The sequence below is a fragment of the Mesoplodon densirostris genome, chromosome 11 (assembly GCF_025265405.1).
Source record: "Mesoplodon densirostris isolate mMesDen1 chromosome 11, mMesDen1 primary haplotype, whole genome shotgun sequence".
NCBI lineage: Eukaryota > Metazoa > Chordata > Mammalia > Artiodactyla > Ziphiidae > Mesoplodon > Mesoplodon densirostris.
The window spans coordinates 37,139,521-37,161,358 of NC_082671.1; the positions used below are offsets into that span (position 1 = coordinate 37,139,521).

General features: G+C 41.8%; 1 protein-coding gene across 3 annotated transcripts in view; it reads right to left on the minus strand.

The window, feature by feature from the left end:
• HMGA2 (high mobility group AT-hook 2) overlaps positions 1–14,423 on the minus strand; it is a 140,069-nt gene extending 125,646 nt beyond the window's left edge. The window contains exons 1-3 of one of the 3 annotated variants that reach the window (XM_060112431.1): positions 13,556–14,410; positions 10,847–10,933; positions 260–310 (exon numbers count right to left, since the gene is read on the minus strand). In XM_060112431.1, coding sequence (XP_059968414.1) covers positions 260–310; positions 10,847–10,933; positions 13,556–13,666 — 249 coding nt within the window. In that variant the 5' untranslated portion in view covers positions 13,667–14,410. Of the gene's footprint in view, positions 1–259; positions 311–10,846; positions 10,934–13,555 lie in introns of all 3 variants that reach the window. The other 2 variants (XM_060112434.1, XM_060112432.1) reach the window with 2 other exon arrangements.
• Between the last annotated feature and the right edge of the window lie 7,415 nt (positions 14,424–21,838).

Sequence of the window (21,838 nt, forward strand, 5' to 3'; positions counted from 1 at the left end):
GAAGAGTGGAGACTCTTTTCATGTTGATAAGAGATAGAAAAAGGAGACACTCCCAGGAAAGAAAAGTGTTTTGAGGAAACTCCTGGAGCCTGAGGGTAAGAGGTGGTGATAATATGCTGCTGGCCTTAACCCTTTCAAAGATGCATCACACCAGAAGTTAGAAATTCATGTAATCGATAAAATAAAAGTCATTTATTAAAAAAAAAAACAGAAATTTTTCAGTACTAAAAAAGAACAGAAATTTTATCTTACTACTCACCCATTTCCTAGGTCTGCCTCTTGGCCGTTTTTCTCCAGTGGCTTCTGCTTTCTGCAAAATGAAAAAGGAAGTCATATCGTTTCCTACCTGACATTTCTTATAAGTGCTGCACCAAGGGACACATTTCAAGTAAGAATGTTCTGGTTTGCAGATGAGGTATTAAGATTGCTTTAACAATCTCTTTCTCCTTGAAGGTTCATCTTCTCCATTTTTCATTGCATGATGCAAAGAGAGATCTATGCAACCCTCACCCTAATAGACTCCCCTGGAGTAATCTCTGAAATGCATGAAAATGTTTTTTAAAAGCCATTTTGCCCTTATTTCTATCTGTAATTAAAAAAAATTATCCCCACATATCCATAATTATGTAAAGTAGACTTTTAGAAAATTAATGTTTCTTAAATGATGATTTTCTTTCCATATCACAACTAAAATTACCAAAATTAACATTGATATATTACTGTACAATTTACAAACCACTTCTACCCACATTGTTAGGCAAAAGCAAATCTAAATGTGAGTGAAAATATATAGGCTTCTAACTCAACAAAACAAATATTAGCACATTTCTACATAGTTAATTTCCTATTCCTTGTCCCAAACAAACACCTGTCAATCAGTTCACCCAAAGCAGAGAGAGAAAAAAAAAGCTAGCAGAAATCATCAATGTTTTTCTCTGAGATGGAAACCAGGGATGTTAAAAATAATAATTAATAAACAATGTATATTATTAACAATTGCACACTCAACACAAACCTGACATGAATATATTTCTAAATACCTTAACAGTTTGCTCATTGTTTTACTTCACAGATGATTTTTCTGGTATCACAGTTGGTTTTTTCCCTTTTGAGTAAAATTTTAATATTATAATTTCCCTGTGTTTATCACCCCTACTCCAATCCCCAAATACACCAACACACACATATCACATACACTTTCTATAAAAATACACGTTTATAGGGACTTCCCTGGTGGCGCAGTGGTTGAGAATCCGCCTGCCAATGCAGGGGACACAGGTTTGATCCCTGGGCTGGGAAGATCCCACATGCCGCGGAGCAACTAAGCCCGTGCACCACAACTACTGAGCCCGTGTGCCACAGCTACTGAAGCCCACGTGCCTAGAGCCTGTGCTCTGCAACAAGAGAAGTCACTGCAATGAGAAGCCCACACACCACAACGAAGAGTAGCCCCCTCTCACTGCAACTAGAGAAAGCCTGTGCACAGCAACAAAGACCCAACACAGCCAAAAAAAAAAAAAAAAAGTTTATAATTTTCATTTTCAGAGTAAAGAAAACTTAGTACATCCTCTTCTGTGTATGAGAATCATCTCAAGGCTATATAAACACAAAAATACAGGTAACCTGAGCCAGGATAACTCGTTTTGCATTTTACTTTTGTTACCTGGGTTAGCGGCAAGTACTTGGTACAATGATACTAAAATTACCTATTATAACTGTCTACACTGCCAAAGACTCTCCTTTCTCCCTTCAATCTGGTAAAAATAGATGGAGATAGGTGATAGATTGATAGATACACAGAGAGATACAAAGATACAGGTACATAGACAAAATAAGATTTTTATGTCACAAGATTTCTCACCAAATATCTTCCTGACCTATCTAACAGGTTCCATGAATTAACTCAAATTTTGTATGATTATAATGTCAGTTCACATTTATTGAGCATTTAAAATACCCTAGGCACTGGGCTAAGTCATTCACATGTGTTATTTTAATCTTTACAACAGCCGTCCATGTAAGGTAGCTGTTATTATTTCTCTTAGTTTGCAAACGAGCAATTAAGTCTTAGAAAGGCAAGCTGAATAACTCAGGTCACACACAAAGCTGGTAAATGGCAGGCCTGGGATTTGAACCCCGTTCTGTTGGACTCTAAAGCCAGGGCTCTCGCCGTCCTGACAACGCTACCTCCCTTTAGGTTACATGCATTTGCTGCTATGAGGAGATATTTTAGTTAAGGAAAATTGTCACTAACTCAGCTCCACCTGAGAGTCAGATTTGGGCACTCTGAATCATAGTAGTAGGGGTTACTACTTTGAATGGCTCCACAAAGGAATCATTTCTTGTCAAGGGTTAGTGGTCCTGTCTTACCTTCGGTCATAAGGGCATGAGTTAAATTAAGTGAAAGCCAGGAGTGCCCAGTGAATCACACCCTCTTTCTGAGTGTTGTCTCAGGGAGAGAGGGAGATCTCAAAAGGAACAGAGACTCCACTTTGGAAAGCTTAGATTCAAATCCCTGCTCTGCCATGTTAGCTTTATGACTTTGGGCAGGTCCCTGAAAACCTTAATTTGGTTTCAGGTGTGAAATGGAGATAACACCTCCGGTGAGGACTGAAGTGGCTGCCATAAATGAGGTGCTCAGGGCCTCCCTGGTGGCGCAGTGGTTGAGAGTCCGCCTGCCGATGCAGGGGATACGGGTTCGTGCCCCGGTCTGGGAGGATCCCATATGCCGCGGAGCGGCTGGGCCCGTGAGCCATGGCCGCTGGGCCTGCGCATCCGGAGCCTGTGCTCCGCAACGGGAGAGGCCACAACAGTGAGAGGCCCGCATACCACAAAAAGAAAAAAAAAAAAAAAAAAAAAAAAAAAAAAAAATGAGGTGCTCAATAAATGTTCTTTCACTCCTAACCAGATGGAACTCTTAAAGGGAAAGTTTTCCCTTAAGTTAGTCCAATCTCATAGAAGGTTCAATCAATGCAAATATTCCATTACACCCATAGATCACCTTAAGAATGAAGCTTTTAAGAAGCCCTCTGGCTAGTACATCATGAGTTATAGGAGTACAAAATTCCCTAATACAGAAGTAGTGTCTAATTTACCCTTTAGGAGCAACTGTAAGGTTGCACAGTTTACTCAGTAGTAAATTATACAAACATGGAAGATAGAAACCCTTTCTAATGGGCATGGGGATGGTAGGAGGGGTTGAGAGTAGGAGATTGCTGATCTTAAAAGCTAACAGCGCTACACCAGGCTTTTCTGTATGGTGGTTATGTTCCGGGGCCATGATGTGATCCGGGAGTATCTAAAGTCTGTTAAAAAGAGGGTTGTTTTCTAAGAGGGTTACACTGCATTTCAAAGTTAGAGAAAGCAAATCTCTCATAGAGAGAGAAAGCCCTGCAAACAAGAGGACTTAAAAACGAGCATCCCATTTACAAAAAGTCTATTCAAAAATAAAATTCGCACCATTAACTAAAGGGCAAAATATCACGATTATCACTTGGACTTGTTAAAAGCAAACTTGCTCCTTGGTCTTGGGGCCAGTATTACATGTAAACTGAAACCCTCTTCTGAGTCGACATCTAGAAGAAACACATTAGCTGTGCTGTGTGTCGTCGATCTGGGAGGTTTTCATTGTTCCTTAAAACCCACATTATTTAATCATTCTGATCAAACTTCACAAAAGCTGCAAAACCAGTTAGGATTTTCCTTTGTAAACCAGCATAGATCCAGGAATTTTACATATTGGAAAACACTGGCTTTAACTTTTTTCCCTGTGTTTAATGCTCTTCAGAATATTATGTTTCAATAGAAAACGAACAAAACATTTCGGGGGCTTGTTTTGTTTTTAATATGTTAACATATGCAATACTGTGTGAGTGTATATTTGGTTTTCCTCCGCCAGGGTGGAATTTGGTTCCACACTACAAACCCATGTATAATTCAGACAATAACTTATTCTGAGTACTTACTGCTTATCTCAGGGCGGGGGAGTAGGGAGAGAGGGTGGGAATTCTGCATTTGTAAGAACTGGATTTCAGACTATTATCAGCCCTGTTATACTAACGTTTGCAACGATCATATGTTAAAAGTGTTATTCCCTCCTGGCTTGTCTTCATTCTTATTTTTGCCTTTTAAAAAAAGTGTAAGTTCAGAACTGTGTATTTAATTTTATAAGATGCTTCAGAAGCAAGTTCATGAGGATTGGGGAGACTATTAAATGGGAAATGTAATTACATCTTTCTCTAAGAAGTTTTGGTACTCCAGGCTCTTAAATGTATTAGCACTAAAAAATTAATTAAAAAAGGAAATTCATCTAGCAAATAGAACTCTTGATCTTGGAAACAGTGCTTAGCATTAGTGTCTGGTGCATAAGATGTGCTCACTACATATTTGTTGCATGAAGGAAGGAAGGAAAGAAAGAAACACTGGTGTTTATAGCACCTGTGTGTTTCCCTGTTGTTTCCCTCTCGCCTTTAGAATTCTACAGCTTGGTAGGGCTTTAGAAGACATTTCATCCAGCCCCTTCATTTAACAAATAAAAAAACTTCTGGATGTGCCATGATCTCCAAAGTCATAGCCTTCTGGTTTATTTGGGGGCCAGAAGTCTGTGGGAATGTGTTGCAGTAGGCACATATTGCCAATCCCTTTATAAGCTTGTAGAGAACTGCCCTCTGAAGATTTCTCAAAATCTAACTTACAACCTACATTTCTGGTTACTGGAGAAAACATAATCTACCTTGTAGCAAATACTTTACAAGATATTTGACACCGCATAATAGCGGAAAGATCATAAGCTTTAGAATTAGATTTGAACTCAAGCCCAGGTACTCCCATTTACTGGAGCTGAACCTTAGACATGTCACAGTTTACATCTCTGAATCACAGTTTTCTCATTTGTGAAATGAAGACCATAATGCCTACATCAAAGGATTAAAGGAGCTAATGTATATGGAAGGTAAGCCTGACAAAAGCTATAGCATTTAGTAGGTAGTCAAATGTAATTTCTTAACTCCCTCCATATTTTAAAATGTTACCCTTAAAAGGAGTACCTCCCAATTTTGTAAGTTTCCAGTCAAAGTACTGAGTGATTTTCTGAGCATTATCTTATTTAAGTAGGGCAGCTATTACTTCCCCTGTTTAAATGGGCGATTAAGCAATCTGCCCGTGTTCTTAAGTGGTGGAACTGAGACCCCATCTGATTTCAAGGCAATAAAGGGTCTGTTCTTCTGGGAGATAGTCCCATACAAAATGAAGTAGCCATGGGGAAATTAAAAAAAAAAAACTTCTAGGGTGGAAATCAAATGAGTAGTTAAAAGTAAAATATTTCCAAGTTTCCTATAAAGGCATAGACAAGAGCTGAGATTGGGAATCAAGTGCATCAGCTAATTCTGACTTTTGGGTCAAATTTAGATAGCTATTAATTTTTTGCTATTCTAAATGCTCACATCATCCTGTGATAATGCATAAAAACCAGAATGCCCCACTCCGAATCAATCAGCGCATCTGTATACACACACACACAAAAGAGCTAGAAAAATACTTGGGCTTAGTAGTACCTTGCTTTGTTTTCATGTATCTTTACATATATATGTATATATGACTAAGACCTGCTGACTTTAGAGCATATGGAGCCATCTAAAAACAGTGTAGAGTCACATTTTATTTCTTTTAGTAGCTCTTTCAAAAATATAAAGAGTACACTGGCATCAATGTGCACTGGCATCAAAATCAACTGGACTAATCAATCACATTAAATGTTAAGTAATTGTCACTTTACCTTTTTGCTAATCTAGTTCTATGGGTTTCCAAACTGTACATGAAACTATTTTTAGTCTTTAGAAGACATTACAAGTTTGCCATCACTACATATTTTCCAAAAAAGAAATAAAAGTGAATTCTATCATCCATTGTAGTTCATGCTCGTTTTCCCCAAGGAAGTCCTTGTTGTCAACTCCCATGTCATTATTTACACATGCCTGTCTTCACCTATACAAACATGAAATTAAAGCCAAGGCCAAAATAACAGGAAAAGTTATTTTCAAAGTTTAGGATTCTCCTCTTTAACTGTTCCTCTCCCTCCTTTGTAATCAGAAAAATCAATAGCAATGATATAAGAGTTCATAAGGATGACCTTCCGAGCAAACTGCTCCCTCCATTATCCTGGAGAAAAAAATGGCTGTGACTACTCCTTGCTAAATCACTTAGAAGATGCCATTCAGCATTGTTCAGTGGATTAAAGCAATATAGAATAATAAAGCAGCAGCCTAAAATGGAATCAGTTCTCCATTCACCTTTTTCTCCTGGTTGGCCCTATAAAAATTCAGAGCTAAAAATCTCAGAATCTAGGATATAAAATTCATTGTTCCACCCTTGTGCCAAGCTATATGGTTCCAGAGCGAGCTCTGGAAACTGCAGAAAGTCAGCTAACAAGATAAGATAGGTCTGAATGATTTAACTGACATAAAATGCTCTTCAGCATCCATCTAGTCTCAAAAAAGAACTGAAATGCAACAGAATACCAATCTGTTATGTTCTCTTGAGCAAAATGATCTGTTGAGACCTTGAGATAAAAATGAGCCAGAGTTGGAAGTGAGTCAAAGTAATGAGGGGCTTTCGATGAAAAAGTTCAGAAGAATAACTGGCAAAGAATGAGACCTCTGGGTTCCTTGAAGTAAAGTGATTTCAGAAAATAACTCAAATGTATTTGAATCTTCCATATTTGGATCATAATCTACAATGACTCAAAGGCATTGTGAGAGAGAATTTACTGATACATTAAGGCTCGGTCCTCTCTGGCAAAGTTAAGTGAAAAAAAAAAAAAAAAAAAGAGTCAACTGTTTAGGTAAGACAGCCTAAAATACCAAGATAATGGAGACAACAATTGGGCTTTACGTAATTCCACCTGACTGGATTTATCTGTATCCTTAGATAGAGCCCTGAGTCCCAGTGGAAGTTACTTGTCCATAAAAACACAGAGGAACTCAAAATAACTCATATTAGTAACATAGAAGCCATAGGCTCGAATTGTATGACAACTGCCAACACCATCTTTCCCTGACTTACCTATAATGATGCCTTTGGTTCCTCTCTTCAGCTCGCCCTACTATATCCCGTAAAAAATCATGTCCTTGCTCAGCATCTATGTGCTAATATTTAACTGAAATGGGGAGGAAAACCCATTCTCTCATCCTAAAATATCTGTGCTTGGTGTTAGTAATCATTTGTGAAAAATCAACCACCTTCCTAGGAACATGATTAGAAAAGGAGCACAAATCTTCCTCTATAGTATCCAATTTGTATCAAGTCTTCTTTGTTTAGGCAAGCGGAAAATATAAATTAGGTGTCTGCCTGAACACATTATTTGAAGTATACTTTACCTAGATGGTATTTTCATTTTGTACTTTGCTCTCTATTTCTCTTCACTACAACCTAAAGTCAAAAGGAAGTTCAAGCAAATCTGTGATATTACGAAGTAGGGCTATCTCACACCTGAGATCTTTTTTATATGCAATTCTTCCTATTAAAATTTAATTCAATCTCAGAATTTTTTTTTTCCCTAAAAGTACCTGAATGACAATTGGCCTGACTTACAGATGAATTTGACTTGTGACCTTAAAAACTGGAGAATTAGTGAAAGAAACCCCTCCAGTGTTCTCTCATTAAACAGGCACAACAAAAACCCTAAACTAAACATAAAGGAGATTATATCTTTCTTCTCTCCAAACATGAGAAATGTGAAAATACAAAGTATTTCCATCCAGCACAAACAGGAGAGGAAAACAAAATAAAGCAAAAAGGAAATTAAGAGCCAACTGGTCACAGGTATACCTCAAACTAAGACATAAATAAAAGGGTCAAGACACACACACAGATACACACATACACACACGAATAAATTATTTATTCAGGAAAACATTAACTTCTGATTTCTTTTATTAAGATAACAATATGAAACTGGTTCAGGGATGAATTTTGAGCACTCAGATTGGTGTTCTTAGGAATAACTAGAATTTCTACATAATGGTTATCCATGGGAATTTGTCATAACGGAATAGAAGCAAAGTGAAGAATAATTATCTTCTCTTCCAAAAGTTCCAGGCATAACAAATTATGTTTTTATAAATGTTTGTTTTATATATTACACAAATCAATTTTGTATTGAATATGACCTGAAATTAAAGTGATTGCTAATTTAGTAGTCCTTCACTTGGTCTTGCAACTTTCCTCATGCATTGTCAAGTGTCACACTGCTAATTTTCCAACAAGCAGTTTTGTTTTCAAATGCCCCAAGGCCAGTTACTGGGTCCAAACACAAACTTTGGAAGTAAAGAAACTCCAAGCAGCAAGAAATTTTAAACATACAACATCATCAGTATCCCAGTGTACACTGTATCTCCTCTAATTTTAGAGTTCTGTTCTCTTATATACTTACCAGGTTTTGTTATATATTTTCCATTTTGGTGAGTCTCGGTTTGCAGGAGAATTCCCAATTTATTAATCATAGAAGACTTCTCATCTCTACTTTGGTCAGGCTAGCATGTTATGAACAATGTAACTTTTTCTAAAAAAGATTACTTTTCAAAGTCCTAACAAAAATATGTTTTGTTAGAATACAACATATGTTTAATAAACAAATATATGTTTGATAATTATGTTTACATAGGGTAGTAGCAAACTCAATAAATACCGATTCGAAAGTGAAAATACCTTAAGTTTACACATGCCATGAACAATTCATCAGTGTCATTCATTATTTTGCAAAGTGTTATCTTCTCCAGATGAAGCGTAATTTATAAGACTGAAGAAATATAACAGTCAGGTTCTGAGCAAAACTATGTATCCATTTTTATTAGAAAGGGGACTTTTATAACAGAATTGTGTGAAATAATTTTGTCTGGAAGAATGAAAGATTTCAGAGAAAACTTTCTTTCAGAAAAAGAAAGCCTACTTCTGTTTTGGAAGTTGTAATACTATGTGCATACACATGAAGAATTATCAGAAAGATGAATAGCCTAAGGGTCATTTATAAATGCCTATCACCAAAGTAACTAAAAATAAGTCAAACCTTACTTGGGAAGAGACCAACCTTTTGTTATTTTGCTTTAGGTGGTAAATTAGGCACAAGTCTCAACTTTCCTTTTGTCAATAAAGATTTTGCTAGTCAGTGGCAAACTTTCAAACTGAAGAGAAGGTGATGGAAGCACCTTTTTACTTGTTCCAAAAAAACAGTAATACAGTAAAATATGAGAGGTAATTCATTTTCGCTTTTTTTGTATTGAATTTTAAATAATTTATTTATGATGAGATTTACAGATTTCTTCCTTGGAGATGTTATGATGCATTTTTCAGAGCAATTACATCATAGTTTAAATGTTTGTCAGCTAGCTACCAAGATATTTCTTTACCATTCCATTAGAGTAAAATTAAGATAGAATTAACTTAATGCAACAAAAAAACCCTATGTTAAATTGTCCCTCTTTTTAAATTGAATAAAGCAGGTAAAAAAACAAATAGTAAGTATTCATATTAGTAATATCAGATTACACAGGCACCTTTAACTGACAAGATAATTTAGAGCTACTTCAATGTTTAGTCATTAAATATGAGTACAATTAAATCTTCACTCTCAGAAGCAGTTATATTTAAATATATTAGAAATCTGCTCTTTCAACTCTGTTCAAGACTGTTAAAATAAAACAGAGAAGAACTCATAGTTGCTCCCTAAATAACTTTATATGTATCACTGGTTGCTATGGAAGTTTACAACACTGAAAACTATCAAATATAATATGGTTAGTGCTCACACTCACAGAGAAAACCACACAAAACATTAATCCTCAAAAGATGAGCATACAATCATTTTCAACAAATACTATACATGGTATACTCAAATCGACTGTAAAGATATATCAAAATTTACTTCTGAATTTTGAACCTTTGTTTTTAACGAGCATACAAACCCACAAACAAAATATAGAAACTTTTTTTCTGATTTATTTGTAAAGCTTAAAAAATGTGAATTTTATCTTCACCTTCCCTTCTCTGTCTACGCATTGATCCTGAGATATTTCTTCTTTGTTAGCTCAAATACCACCAAACATGAAGTTTTTAAACTGCAATTTAAAATTTATAAAGAAAAACACTGGAAGTTACACTTGGTTGGGTTCTATCCTGTCCAAAAATATACAATAAGTGAGTCAAATATTTGTTTAAAAAATTTCTCATTGTCCTATTCAGAACATTTCTCTATCACCTGAGGTGGAAAGGCTTTTGAGAGATTATGATATATTATATTGCAGGTTTATTGTAAACAAACAAGGTACTTTATTAGCACATTTAAAGTTGTAAAATTAGTAAAAATTTTTTTCCAGAATTCCATAATTGGATTTACTTCTAATTATCATCTATTTGGCAAAGTACTTAACTTTAATAGTGGGATTTGGTTTTCCAGTAATCATGTAAATAGGCACAAAGTAAATTAATCTTTATTATTTTTTAAGGAAATTGCAAAAACTTCACCACCAGACAAAATCTATAGCTTTGATTTGTTTTTAACTATTTCACAACTGGTGCAAATCTTAATTGTTCATTCTCCACTCCCCCACCTCCCCCTCCCATCTCCGTTTTAAGTTTCTTATTATTTGGTGATTGTTTAAAAACAGCAGTGTAAGCATCCTCATGAACTTTTTATGCTAAGTATCTGCTTGAAAATCTCACCAATATTAAAGGTAGGAAGTGAGTCTTGGGTTACCCACTTGGGAGAAATCCTTAGGTGTGGATCTAGAACAGGAAAATTACAGGGAGGTTCCTCTGGGCGTTGAGAAAGTTGGGAGGACGTAAGAAATCTCACCTTTTGAGCTGCTTTGGAGGGACTCTTGTTTTTGCTGCCTTTGGGTCTTCCCCTTGGTCTCTTAGGAGAGGGCTCACCGGTTGGCTCCTAGTTTCGGGGGGAAAAAAAATGCTGCTGTGGCAAGAATGGCTGAAAGAAATTGACCCTGACTCTATAGTTGTATTTTCTGCCTGTGCTGCTCAACAGAACTGTTGGAACACATTCAGTTCAAGCATAAACGGATGATGATGGTACAGAGTTTACAGAAAGGGGAAATAACTATACTTGTAATCCAAGAATTCATAGAGGAAATTCTATTTCGCATATGAAAGCTAGATTCTATTTCAACCCGAAAAAGGTAACAAAGGCTGACTGTTCAAAGGTTGCTTGTTCTAGAAAGAAAGTTATACATTTTAAGGTGTAAAATATGCAAGACTGTGTATTTGGCAACGCATAGAAATAATAAGCATTTTACACAAATACTACTCTCCACTATACCAGCATTTTAAACAACAGAAATATGAAGCTAACATCAGAAATATTTCAACAATCTCCCATATTGAAAAAGGTGGCTTTTGATCATTCTATATATCTATATTGTAGGTCAGTTATAATTCAATCAACACACTGAGTGAAATACTGGAGCAATTATCCAAGTTCTTCAACTTAAAATAACTCCATTCCTCCTAAAATTTCCAAATAATTATGGTAAATCTGTTGTGGGAGGCTTTGCTTGAATTATCTAGGTAATTGCTTCAATTCTTCACTGCCAATTGGAGATGTAGGAATGGTCTCCAGTCTAGATTTAAATGTCTTCTGATAAAAATAAATATTTTCTCCAAAACTTTCTTTTGAGAAAACTCTTATGGGGGTGTACCGAAGAAAACTAAAAGGGATGGGGGGTGGGTAGTGAGGAGGAATGGGAGTGTCTGGGAAGGAGAAATTGAAACTATCAATAGGTTTAGCAAAACTTTAAACGGCTTCTATGCCAAGTAGTAAATACTCGAGTGGTTAAGAGAATGCGATGATTAATATTCCAGATCCTAAATATTTATCCAGTGAATCATCAATTTACATCTCATTCAGATTCGGTTATTAAATGAGAATTAGCTTAAAATGCATAAAAGTCTTCAGTGAAAATTCGCATCCTATTTAGAGATTCTGAGGAAGGTTTCCTGCAAGCTTCTGTGGGACCACTAGCTCCAGTGGGCACATCCGGAGCAAACACATAGGAGACACATTTTTCTTTCTTTGTGAACTCTGCCTTAACTCAAAGGTAAAACCTCCAATCACCTCCAGACCCCACTGCAATTTCTTTTGGATTATTTTTTGGAGGTGGGGGGCAATTAGTAGAGTTAGAGTGAGCCGGGTGGCGTGTGGGAAACAAGAGCGGGGGGGAAGGGCAGTGACTTCCTGGGAGGTGTAAAACAGGATCCTAACGCGATGTAAAGTGTCGCCCGGGCAGAGCGGGAAAACTCAGGGGCCTCTAGATTGGCTTGTTTCCTTTGAGGATTTCAAAAAGGTACAGCAGTTTTTCTAAAACGCACTGGCAGGCAAACATTGTTCGCCTTCCCCACCTTGCTCTCGGGCAGCTTTGGGACTCTAGGATTATTTTCTAATAGGCCTATTTGCCATGAAGGAAGCGCTTTAAGGCTAAAGAACGAAGAAGTAGCTTTAAACCCCACGGAAGCGGAGTTTAAATGTTCTCAATAGACAAGTCCCGCTCCATCCTTGCCCGCGGAGGCTTGGAAATTGCTGCGAACAAAACCCCTCCACCCCGGGCGCTGCGCGCAGCTCCGCAAGCGCAGGCTACACGCTTAATTGGTTGCATCCGCAGACAAAACCCTCCACTCCGCGGGGTCCCGGGCGCCCCTCGATCGTCCCCCTCCCAACCCCCAGCCACTCGCTCTGGAGAAGGACGTTTCAGGTCTGCAGCTCTGAGGCGCGGGACCCAAGGCAAAAGGGGGACTGGGCGCCTGGCGAGGAAGTGACCCTAGCTACCGTGCACCCTCTCGGACACTGCTTGCCACCGCGCCCTTGGCTGAACTACTTAATCCTGTCCCGTGGGGACCCAGGGTCTCCTGTAGCCAGCCCCTTTCCTGGGACACCTCAGCAGCGGCCGCCGCGCCGCATTTAAAGAGCCCTAAGAGAACCGGGCGGGCCCACGAGTTCTTTGTCGGGAGGGCGCGAGTCTCAGGCCACCGAGAACTTGGGGAGGGCGCCAAGGGGGCGGCTGCGGCGCGCCAGTACCCGGCCAGCGAGCAGCCCCGGTTGGCGGGAGAAAGAGCCTACGGCCCCCGAGGCTTCAGCCCCTCCAACCCTGACCCGCCAGAGTACCCCTAACCCCCGGGCCACTGCAAAGCGGCTCGGAAAGTGCCTGGCGAGCCCCGGCTTGTCGGACCCGGCCGCTTCCCGTCACCAGGAGACACCGCGCCACTCGGGTCGGGCACAATAGCGAAAGTCCGAAGACGCGCTTCGCCCGACCCCGCCTCCAGCCCGCACCCGGCAGCCCGCCCGCCGTGGCTCCCACCTCCCGGCCCAGAGGGGCGCGGGCGCCCGGGGCTCCGCCGCGCACTCGCGCCGGGACTCCGTGGCTCGCCCCCGCGGCGGCGTGCGGCGGGCGCGGCGGGCGCGGCGGCTGGATACCCGCGCTCGGGTGGCCGCGGGTCGCGGGGCCCTCGCGGAAGGAGCGGAGGTGGGCTGCTGCCCGCACCCCGCCCGCGTACTGACTTGCTGCTGCTTCCTGGGTCGGCCGCGTCCTCTCTTCTGAGGCGCCGGGGCGGCAGGTTGTCCCTGGGCTGAAGTGGACGGCTGCCCGGCGCCTTCACCGCGTGCGCTCATCCTGCCTCCCGCCGCCGCTACCGCTGCCGCCGCCGCTCCTACCGCCGCTGCAGCCGCTTCGCCTCTGCCGCCCCGAATCTGCCCAGCACCTTTCGGGAGACTGCGAGGTAGGGCTGGAGAACGAGGCGGGGTGGGCGAGAGCTGGCGTGCGGCGAGGGCTGCTGCTGCTTAGGCTGCCGCCGCTGCCACCATCAACACCGGACGTCCAGCGGCTGCCAACAAGAGAGAAGAGGGGAGGAGGAGGAGAGAAGGAGGCGCTGCTGGTGGCGGCGGCAGGGTGGGTGGGTGCCGGAGGTGGAGGTGACGGTGGAGGTAGCGAGAGGAGGCGGAGAGCGAAGGAGAAGGAAAAGAGGGTTTCAAGTTGGGAGGCTCCCCTCTCAGTTTGGGATCAGAAGTTGCGGTCACCGGGAGCACTTCGGAAGCGGCTTGGAAAGGGAAGAGACTTGGAGTGAATTGTGTCCCTTGAAACGTTAGGCGGGGAAAGAATTCCTCCTCCTCTTCCCCCTCGCTCCGCGCTCGCAGAGCAAGAAAGAGAAAGAGAGAGAAAACAAATAGCGCCTTGGGCAGTCGGAAAGCAGAGGGAGGATGGGGAGATTCTGCCGGGATCGGGTCGGGCACTGAGCGCGGGCAGGGGACGGAGCGGTGGGTGGCACCGCGCCTCCTCGGGTGGCGGGAGCGGGCGGCAGCGGCACCGGGGAGTCGGAGGGGGACGGGCTGATTGCTCTTGCGTCCTGCACCAAGCGCGCGCTGCCCGGGCTGGAAGTTTTCTGAGTTCCTGCCCCAGGATTCAAGCGGGATGAGAGTGTGTATGTGTGTATGTGTGTGTATGTGTGTGTGTATGTGTGTGTGTGCGCGCGCGCGCTTGGGGAGGGGGCGGCGGGATGGGGGGGGGAGTGCCCACCTCTAATCGTAGGCGGATAAAGGGGAGGGGGCTGCGCCCTAGGAAAAGTATGAGGAGGAGGGAGGCCAGGCGGACCGCCGAGCCAAGGCGCCTGGCCGTGGGCCAGAGGCAGCGTTCGAAATACAACTGCCTCCGCGGCGGCGGCGCCCGGGTGCCACCCGGAGCCCCGCTCACGTGCTCTCGCCCGGCGGCGGGGTTAAAGGGACAGGCCGGGGATGCCGGGCCGGCTCGCCGCCGGCCTCGCCCCACCCGCCGCCCGAGGTCGCCCCTGGCCGGCTGTCCTAGGAAGGCGCGGAAATGTGGCTGCCCCCGGAGCCGCGTTTACGGGCTTGGCCTTTACCTGCACCTCCACGATGCGGAGCCAACACTCTGCAGGAAGCGTCTGGCTGCACGCGCGGCAGAGTTCTCGTTTCCTAGGAGTGGGGATCGACTGAAGAGGAGTAGGAGCAGGCCCCCGCCGCCCTGTTCTGCGTCGGAATGCCTTCCTCGCAGATCGCACGACCCGTCGCGCGCGCGCGCGCACACACACACACACGCGCGCACACACACACACAGACACGCTCGCAGATCCACACACACACGTGCACTTAGACACACGTGCACACTCCCACAGCACATGCAGGCATAAACACACATGTAAACAAACACGCTTGCACTTACATGCACACATGCACGCAGAAACACATGCACTTTCACAGACACAGGCACACGTGCAAACAATGTGCACACAGGCACACGGAGCGCGCCAGCCTCTTTCCTGAGCTTTTTTTCTCCGGGAAAAACTGGAGGCGACGCGAAGTCTCCCCTTGGCTGGCGCTATGCACCCGGGTTCCAACGCTCGCAGGGTAGAGGGGTTGCCCAACGCGGGGACCCCATAGCTTCCTAACTCCACAGTTGAGCCAACTGTCCAACTCTCCCTTCAATTTACCTCGATTTAACCTTCTCCCTGGGAACTCCCTTTCTGCCAAGTCCTAATTTTATAGCCTGGACTGTTTCTGAGTTATGTGAACACCATAACTACCACAGTCCGTTTTAAAAGGTGGAGTACATTTTAAAATGTACCTCTTTTCATCCTTGAATAACAAAAAGCTCTGAAAAAAATTAGGTTGAGATTTTCACACATCACACCCAAAATTATTTTGGACCAATTCCAAAATAAAAACTTTCACCCGAGGAAGAATTTTTTTCTTTCCCCCAAATACAGACCACCGTGGAATAAAAACCGCCTACTTTACAGCCCTAAGTAAGGGAGTTCGGCACCGCCAGGTTCCTCTGTGCCTGTGGAGGGAGGAGGCGCGTGTAAACGTCCGCCTCAGGCGCGGCAGCGCTGATTGGTCCGCGTTGCCATTTTAAATCCATTTCCAGTTGCCCTTTGCAGAGCTGGGACACTTAGCTGCGCGTTGAGTGCCCTGCAGAAACCCAGGGTTTCTCCTGGGTCTGGGAAAGCCTAACAGTGATGGAGAAGGAGAGCCCCCATCCCCTTGGATGGAGACCTGCGCTGACTGGGGAGGGAGGGGTCTCACAGGAACCAAAGGTTTTCTGCCAGGACTTGGCTGAAAGATGGTATCTTCATCAAAGAGATTGAAATTTCACGTACCGAAGATTGCAGGGATGTTTCCTAACTGCCAAGTTTGCACATGCTTTAATGTGATCACATTCGCACAGTGGTGTGCACATTCTACATACACATACAAAATGGGCTTCTCGTTTGTTTTTGTTTGCTTGTTTTTGCAAGGACTAGAGATAAAATTCTGAGGGTGAATGTAGGAAAAATCACCGAAGATTTCAACCAGCCAATTGGAAATTGGGGTACCTTATATCCTCGGATTTTTCTAAATTATGCAGAGGCCAGCAAGGAAGGGATTTCAGAATTTTATTTTTGCATTAATCCTTGACTGGAAGAACAGCACAGAAGAAAATGGGGGTGAGAGCCACTTGTTTTCAGACTACTGTCACTTTGCTGTCAGACTCTTTGACCCTTTTTGAATTTATAACCAGAAGGATAGGAAACAAATATTGCAGCAGGTTTTGTCTATATCAGTTTTATATATTTTCATTCCTGGAAACTATATTTATTTTTTTTCTAGTTTCTATGTTTTCTGTCCTCATTTCTCAACTGAAAGATCACTATAATCTCTGAGTTCTTCCAGTTCTAAGACTTTTAAAAATGTATATCTTGCTCTCTAATTGTGTCCTGTTTGTATGTAAATTCCATGGAAGCAGGTAGTGTTTCTGACACCTCTTTTTTGCACCAGTTGTGTGCAGGCAGCGTTCAGTTCATAATAGACTTTCGGTACTTACTAATTTACTTCTATGACTGTTACTCTTTTTTTTTTTTTTTTTTTTTTTTTTTTTTCTGTACGCGGGCCTCTCACTGTTGTGGCCTCTCCCGTTGAGGAGCACAGGCTCCGGACGCGCAGGCTCAGTGGCCATGGCTCATGGGCCCAGCCGCTCCGCGGCATGTGGGATCTTCCTGGACCGGGGCACGAACCCGTGTCCCCTGCACCAGCAAGCGGACTCTCAACCACTCTGCCACCAGGGAAGCCCAACTGTTACTCTTAATAAGTTACTATTTTACAAATGTACCACAGGATGAGAAAAGCATTACATATATTAAAATAACTTCAAAATTATTTTGATTAAAAGAAAATGCATCTGTGATGAAAATATTGGGGTTCTCACATTGTACTTTATCATATTTAACCTTTAATATATTCATGAGTTAAAGAATGATTAAAGGAATTTCTCAATTATAACTGATTGAATTAATCATGGATAATTAAACAGAGATTTATTAAAACCAGATACTTTGGAAGTGAATCTATATAGGGTCACAGAAAAAATATAACTAATGTTTATTGAACAGAAATAACACACACACACACACACACACACACATATATATATATGTTCAGCATATAGAAGCTCAGTATAGCACAAGGCAAACACATATTTCTGAAAAATATTTCCAGTATTTTAACATGAACTCATTTGTACTGCTCAAACTCACAGTTTTAGTGATTTTGTTTTTTAAAAGATGCTTAGTATTTAATGAAATGCAGGAATGATAATCTCTAGGAGTTTCCCTACGGAATCACCAAGAAAGAATATACAGTGCCAAGTTAATATTTTGGTGGGGGAGGGCGGGGTAGTGGTTTTGGACTGGGCTTCTAGTCCCATAGACAAAGGGTCACCAAACAAAATAAATTTGTCCCCTCATTCACTCTACAAACATATGTTGAATTGGTTTTGCAGTAATTGCAACTATTATTCTCTCAGGACTCAGGATTGTAATTCATTCAGAACTGGAGAGAATCTCTTTGGAAACAGCTAGGTGCTCATTTAAAATCTATTTACCTGTTACGTTAAGCCTTTCATTTACCCTTACAAACATTGATCCTCTTCCATCTAATACATAGTGTCCTCAACAAACATTTATTGAATACCTAAAAGCACTAGGATTCACAGAACATTCTTTTTGACAAAAGTCATGGAAGTGGAACAGAAGTGGCATAGTTTCATTTCCATGTCTCATCTGTTGACATTATACTGTCAGCCCCAAACAATCTTGGTCTAGGTATACAACCCAGCAGCTTTAAAGTCAGATATAGGTATGGTTGCCCTCCTGGTGTACGTGCTGTGCATAATCCCTGGGAATATAATTTGATGGATTTTACTCCCGAGATTAGATTCTGTTAGATGGTACAGTTGACCTTAAGATAAGGAAATTATCCTGATGAGCATGACCTCATCATATGTGTGCTTTTAAAGCAGAGCATGTTCTCTAGCTGATTTTAGGAGAGGAAGTTAGAGATTTGGAGCTCAAGAATGATTTGACTGTCCATTGTCTGTTCAAAGATGGAGAGGACACATGGCAAGGGATGTGGGGAGCCTCTAAGAGCTAAAGGCAGCCTCAGGCTAACAGCCAGCCAGGAAACAGGGACCTCCTTTGTAAAACCACAAGGAGCTGAATTCTGCCAACAAGAATGAGCTTGGAAGTGAACCTTCCCCAGAGCCTCCACTGAGAACTCAGCCAGGCCAACACCTTGATTGCATCCTTGTGATGCCCCCAGGCAGATAACCCAGCTATACCTGCCTTCTGACCTACAAAACTGTGAGCTAAGTATGTGGGTATTTTAATGGTCTGTTAAGTCATTAAGTTTGTGGTAATTTGTTGTGCAGCAATAAAAAACTGATAAAAGAGGGATCAGGTCTGGTAAACTTCCCTTCCTCCATTCCATGGATTGCTTCAAAAACACAACTACTCATACAGTTTTTCTGTACGTCCTAAGTGTTTGCACTACACCTACCAAGCCACCCACCTGCTGTATCTTTTTGGGCTGGCAGTGAAGTAATGTCCAGCATGGAAACACATCATCTGTGTTGCTTTCCATCCTTTCCTCTTTCCCTCTCTCCACCCCCACTCCATCTCTGTCTCTACCTCTTTCTCTGTCTCTTCTCAGTACCTTGGAATTCCTGAAGCCACCATACTGGAGAGACATGGGGAGAGGTCACACATTCAGATAATTCTAGGCCCCCCCAACCCGTGCCTCTAAGCCACCCCACACTAATGTAAAGCTGCTCAGAAAGGAGAGACCCCTGCTGAGCACTGCCCCAATTGCATTTTACTAGTATCAAATAAATGTTTTTATTCTTTTTTTAAAACTTTTTATTCATTTATTTATGGCTGTGTTGGGTCTTCGTTTCTGTGCGAGGGCTTTCTCTAGTTGTGGCTAGTGGGGGCCACTCCTCATCGCGGTGCGCGGGCCTCTCACCATCGCGGCCTCTCTTGTTGCGGAGCACAGGCTCCAGACGCGCAGGCTCAGTAATTGTGGCTCACGGGGCCAGCTGCTCCGTGGCATGTGGGATCTTCCCAGACCAGGGCTCGAACCCGTGTCCCCTGCATCGGCAGGCGGACTCTCAACCACTGCACCACCAGGGAAGCCCCAATGTTTTTATTCTTAAGCCACTAAATTTTGAGGTGGTTTGTTATAGAAACTGGCCCATGATTTTTCCCCTAAAGCTAATTTCTTTTTTATTTACCAATTAATAACTTTATTATTTTTTTTAGCTAGATTTTCTTAGCTAGAAATCACTGTTAGCTGGCACTCACTTTAAACCCTCCTCTTTGCACATTAAACGATCACCAAGTCCCTCCAGTTCTGCCTTCTAAATGTTCCTTCAATCTGTCTACTCTCTACTTCCACTGTCGCTGCCCTAGCTAGAACTTTCTCCATTTCTCATTTGGACAACTCCAATGTCTTTTTTTCTGGTCTCCTGACGGTCAGTCTTATATTTAAAAAATCCATTTTCTACAATGCATCTAGAAGGATCTATTTCTTTTTTGGATCAGTTATATTTATTATATTAGAAAATGGAGGTGACAGAAAAGCAAAGAAAAAAAATTGCCAGTTATCCCACAACTCATAGATAACCCTGTAACATTTGAATCCTTCTAGACTTTAAATGAACTACTATAGGTTCATGCTACACATTCTGTTTCATAACCTATTTTTTATGTAAATATATCAAGAATTTTTTTCATGTCAATGAATGTTCTACAAGACCACTTCTAATGGCTTCACTGTATTCTACTGTATATATATATTAAAATAGAATACTTGGAATTAAGTAAGCACTTGATAAATATCTTTATGACATCCTTGTGAAAAGATGAAGAAATATGGCTTGGATGTTGTGCATTCCTTTGTGCTGACATCAACTTCCAAGGTAGTCTTTTCTATCAGCATCCTGGCATAATTTACAGATTTTCAGATATCCTAAAGGTAGAAGGGATAGCTAACTCTGTTGATGCCCAAATTTAAGATTGAAAAAGATCTCAACAGCCCATACTATAATTTGAGATGATGAATATGAAGTATTCATGGGGGGAATTGGTTTCAAAAGGAGGAAAAATCAGCTATACCAGTATAGGGTGGAAAAAGTGATTTAAAAACAATTCCTTGGATTATGTATCAGACTAAGAATTGCTAGTTTCCCACCTAATGTTCATTCTGCCCTTCTAATTTGTAAAAGAACACCTACAGTGTTGGGTATGGCAACATGCCCAACCATGAAACTACATTTCCCAGCCTCCCTTCTAGATTGTGGTGCTCAATGAAATATAAGCAGAAGTCTTCAGAAGTATTTCTGGGAAAGCTCTTTAAAGGGGACTGACTCGGGGCTTCCCTGGTGGCGCAGTGGTTGAGAGTCCACCTGCCGATGCAGGGGACGCGGGTTTGTGACCCGGTCCGGGAGGATCCCACATGCCGCGGAGCGGCTGGGCCCGTGAGCCATGGCCGCTGAGCCTGCGCGTCCGGAGCCTGTGCTCCACAACGGGAGAGACCACAACAGTGAGAGGCCCATGTACCACACCAAAAAAAAAAAAAGGGGGGGGGGGGAACTGACTCAACTGAGAGGTTTCTCCATTTGGATGTCCAGTTGTTCCAACACCATTTATTGGAAAGGACTATCTTTGCTCCATTGTACTTCCTTTTTTAAATTGAAATATAGTTGACGTACAATATTATATCAGTTTCAGGCGTACTACACAGTCATTTGACACTTGCATACATTATGAAATGATCACCACGATAACTCTAGTAAACATCTGTCCCCATACAAAGTTATTATAATGTTAGTGACCATATTCCATATGCTGTATATTACATCCCAATGGCTTATTTATTTTATAAGTGAAGGTTTGTACTTCTTAATCCCCTTCAGCTATTTTGCATCCCCCACCTCCTCTCTTCTGGCAACCACCCATCTGTTCTCTGTATCTGTAAGTCTGTTTTTGTTTGGTTTGGTTTATTTGTTTTGTTTTTTAGATCCATTGTATTGTCTTTGCTCCTTTGTCAAAGATCAGTTGCCTATATTTGTGTGGATCTATTTCTGTGCTCTCTATTCTGTTCCATTGATCTACTTGTCTTTTCTTTTGTGAATACCATACTGTCTTGATAACTGTAACTTCACAGTAATCTTGAAGTAGAATAGTGTCAGTCCTCTGACTTTGAGTCCTCCTTCAATACTGAGTTGGCTACTCTACATCTTTTGACTCTCCATATAAACTTCAGAATCAGCTTGTTGAAGTCCACAAAATAACTTGCTGAGATTTTGATAGGGATTGTGCTGAATCTATAGATCAAGTTACAAAGAACTAACATCTTGACTATACTGAGTCTTCCTAATCATGAACATGGAATATCTCTCCATTTATTTAGTTCTTTCATATCTTTCATAAGAGTTTTGTAGTTTTCCTTATGTAGATC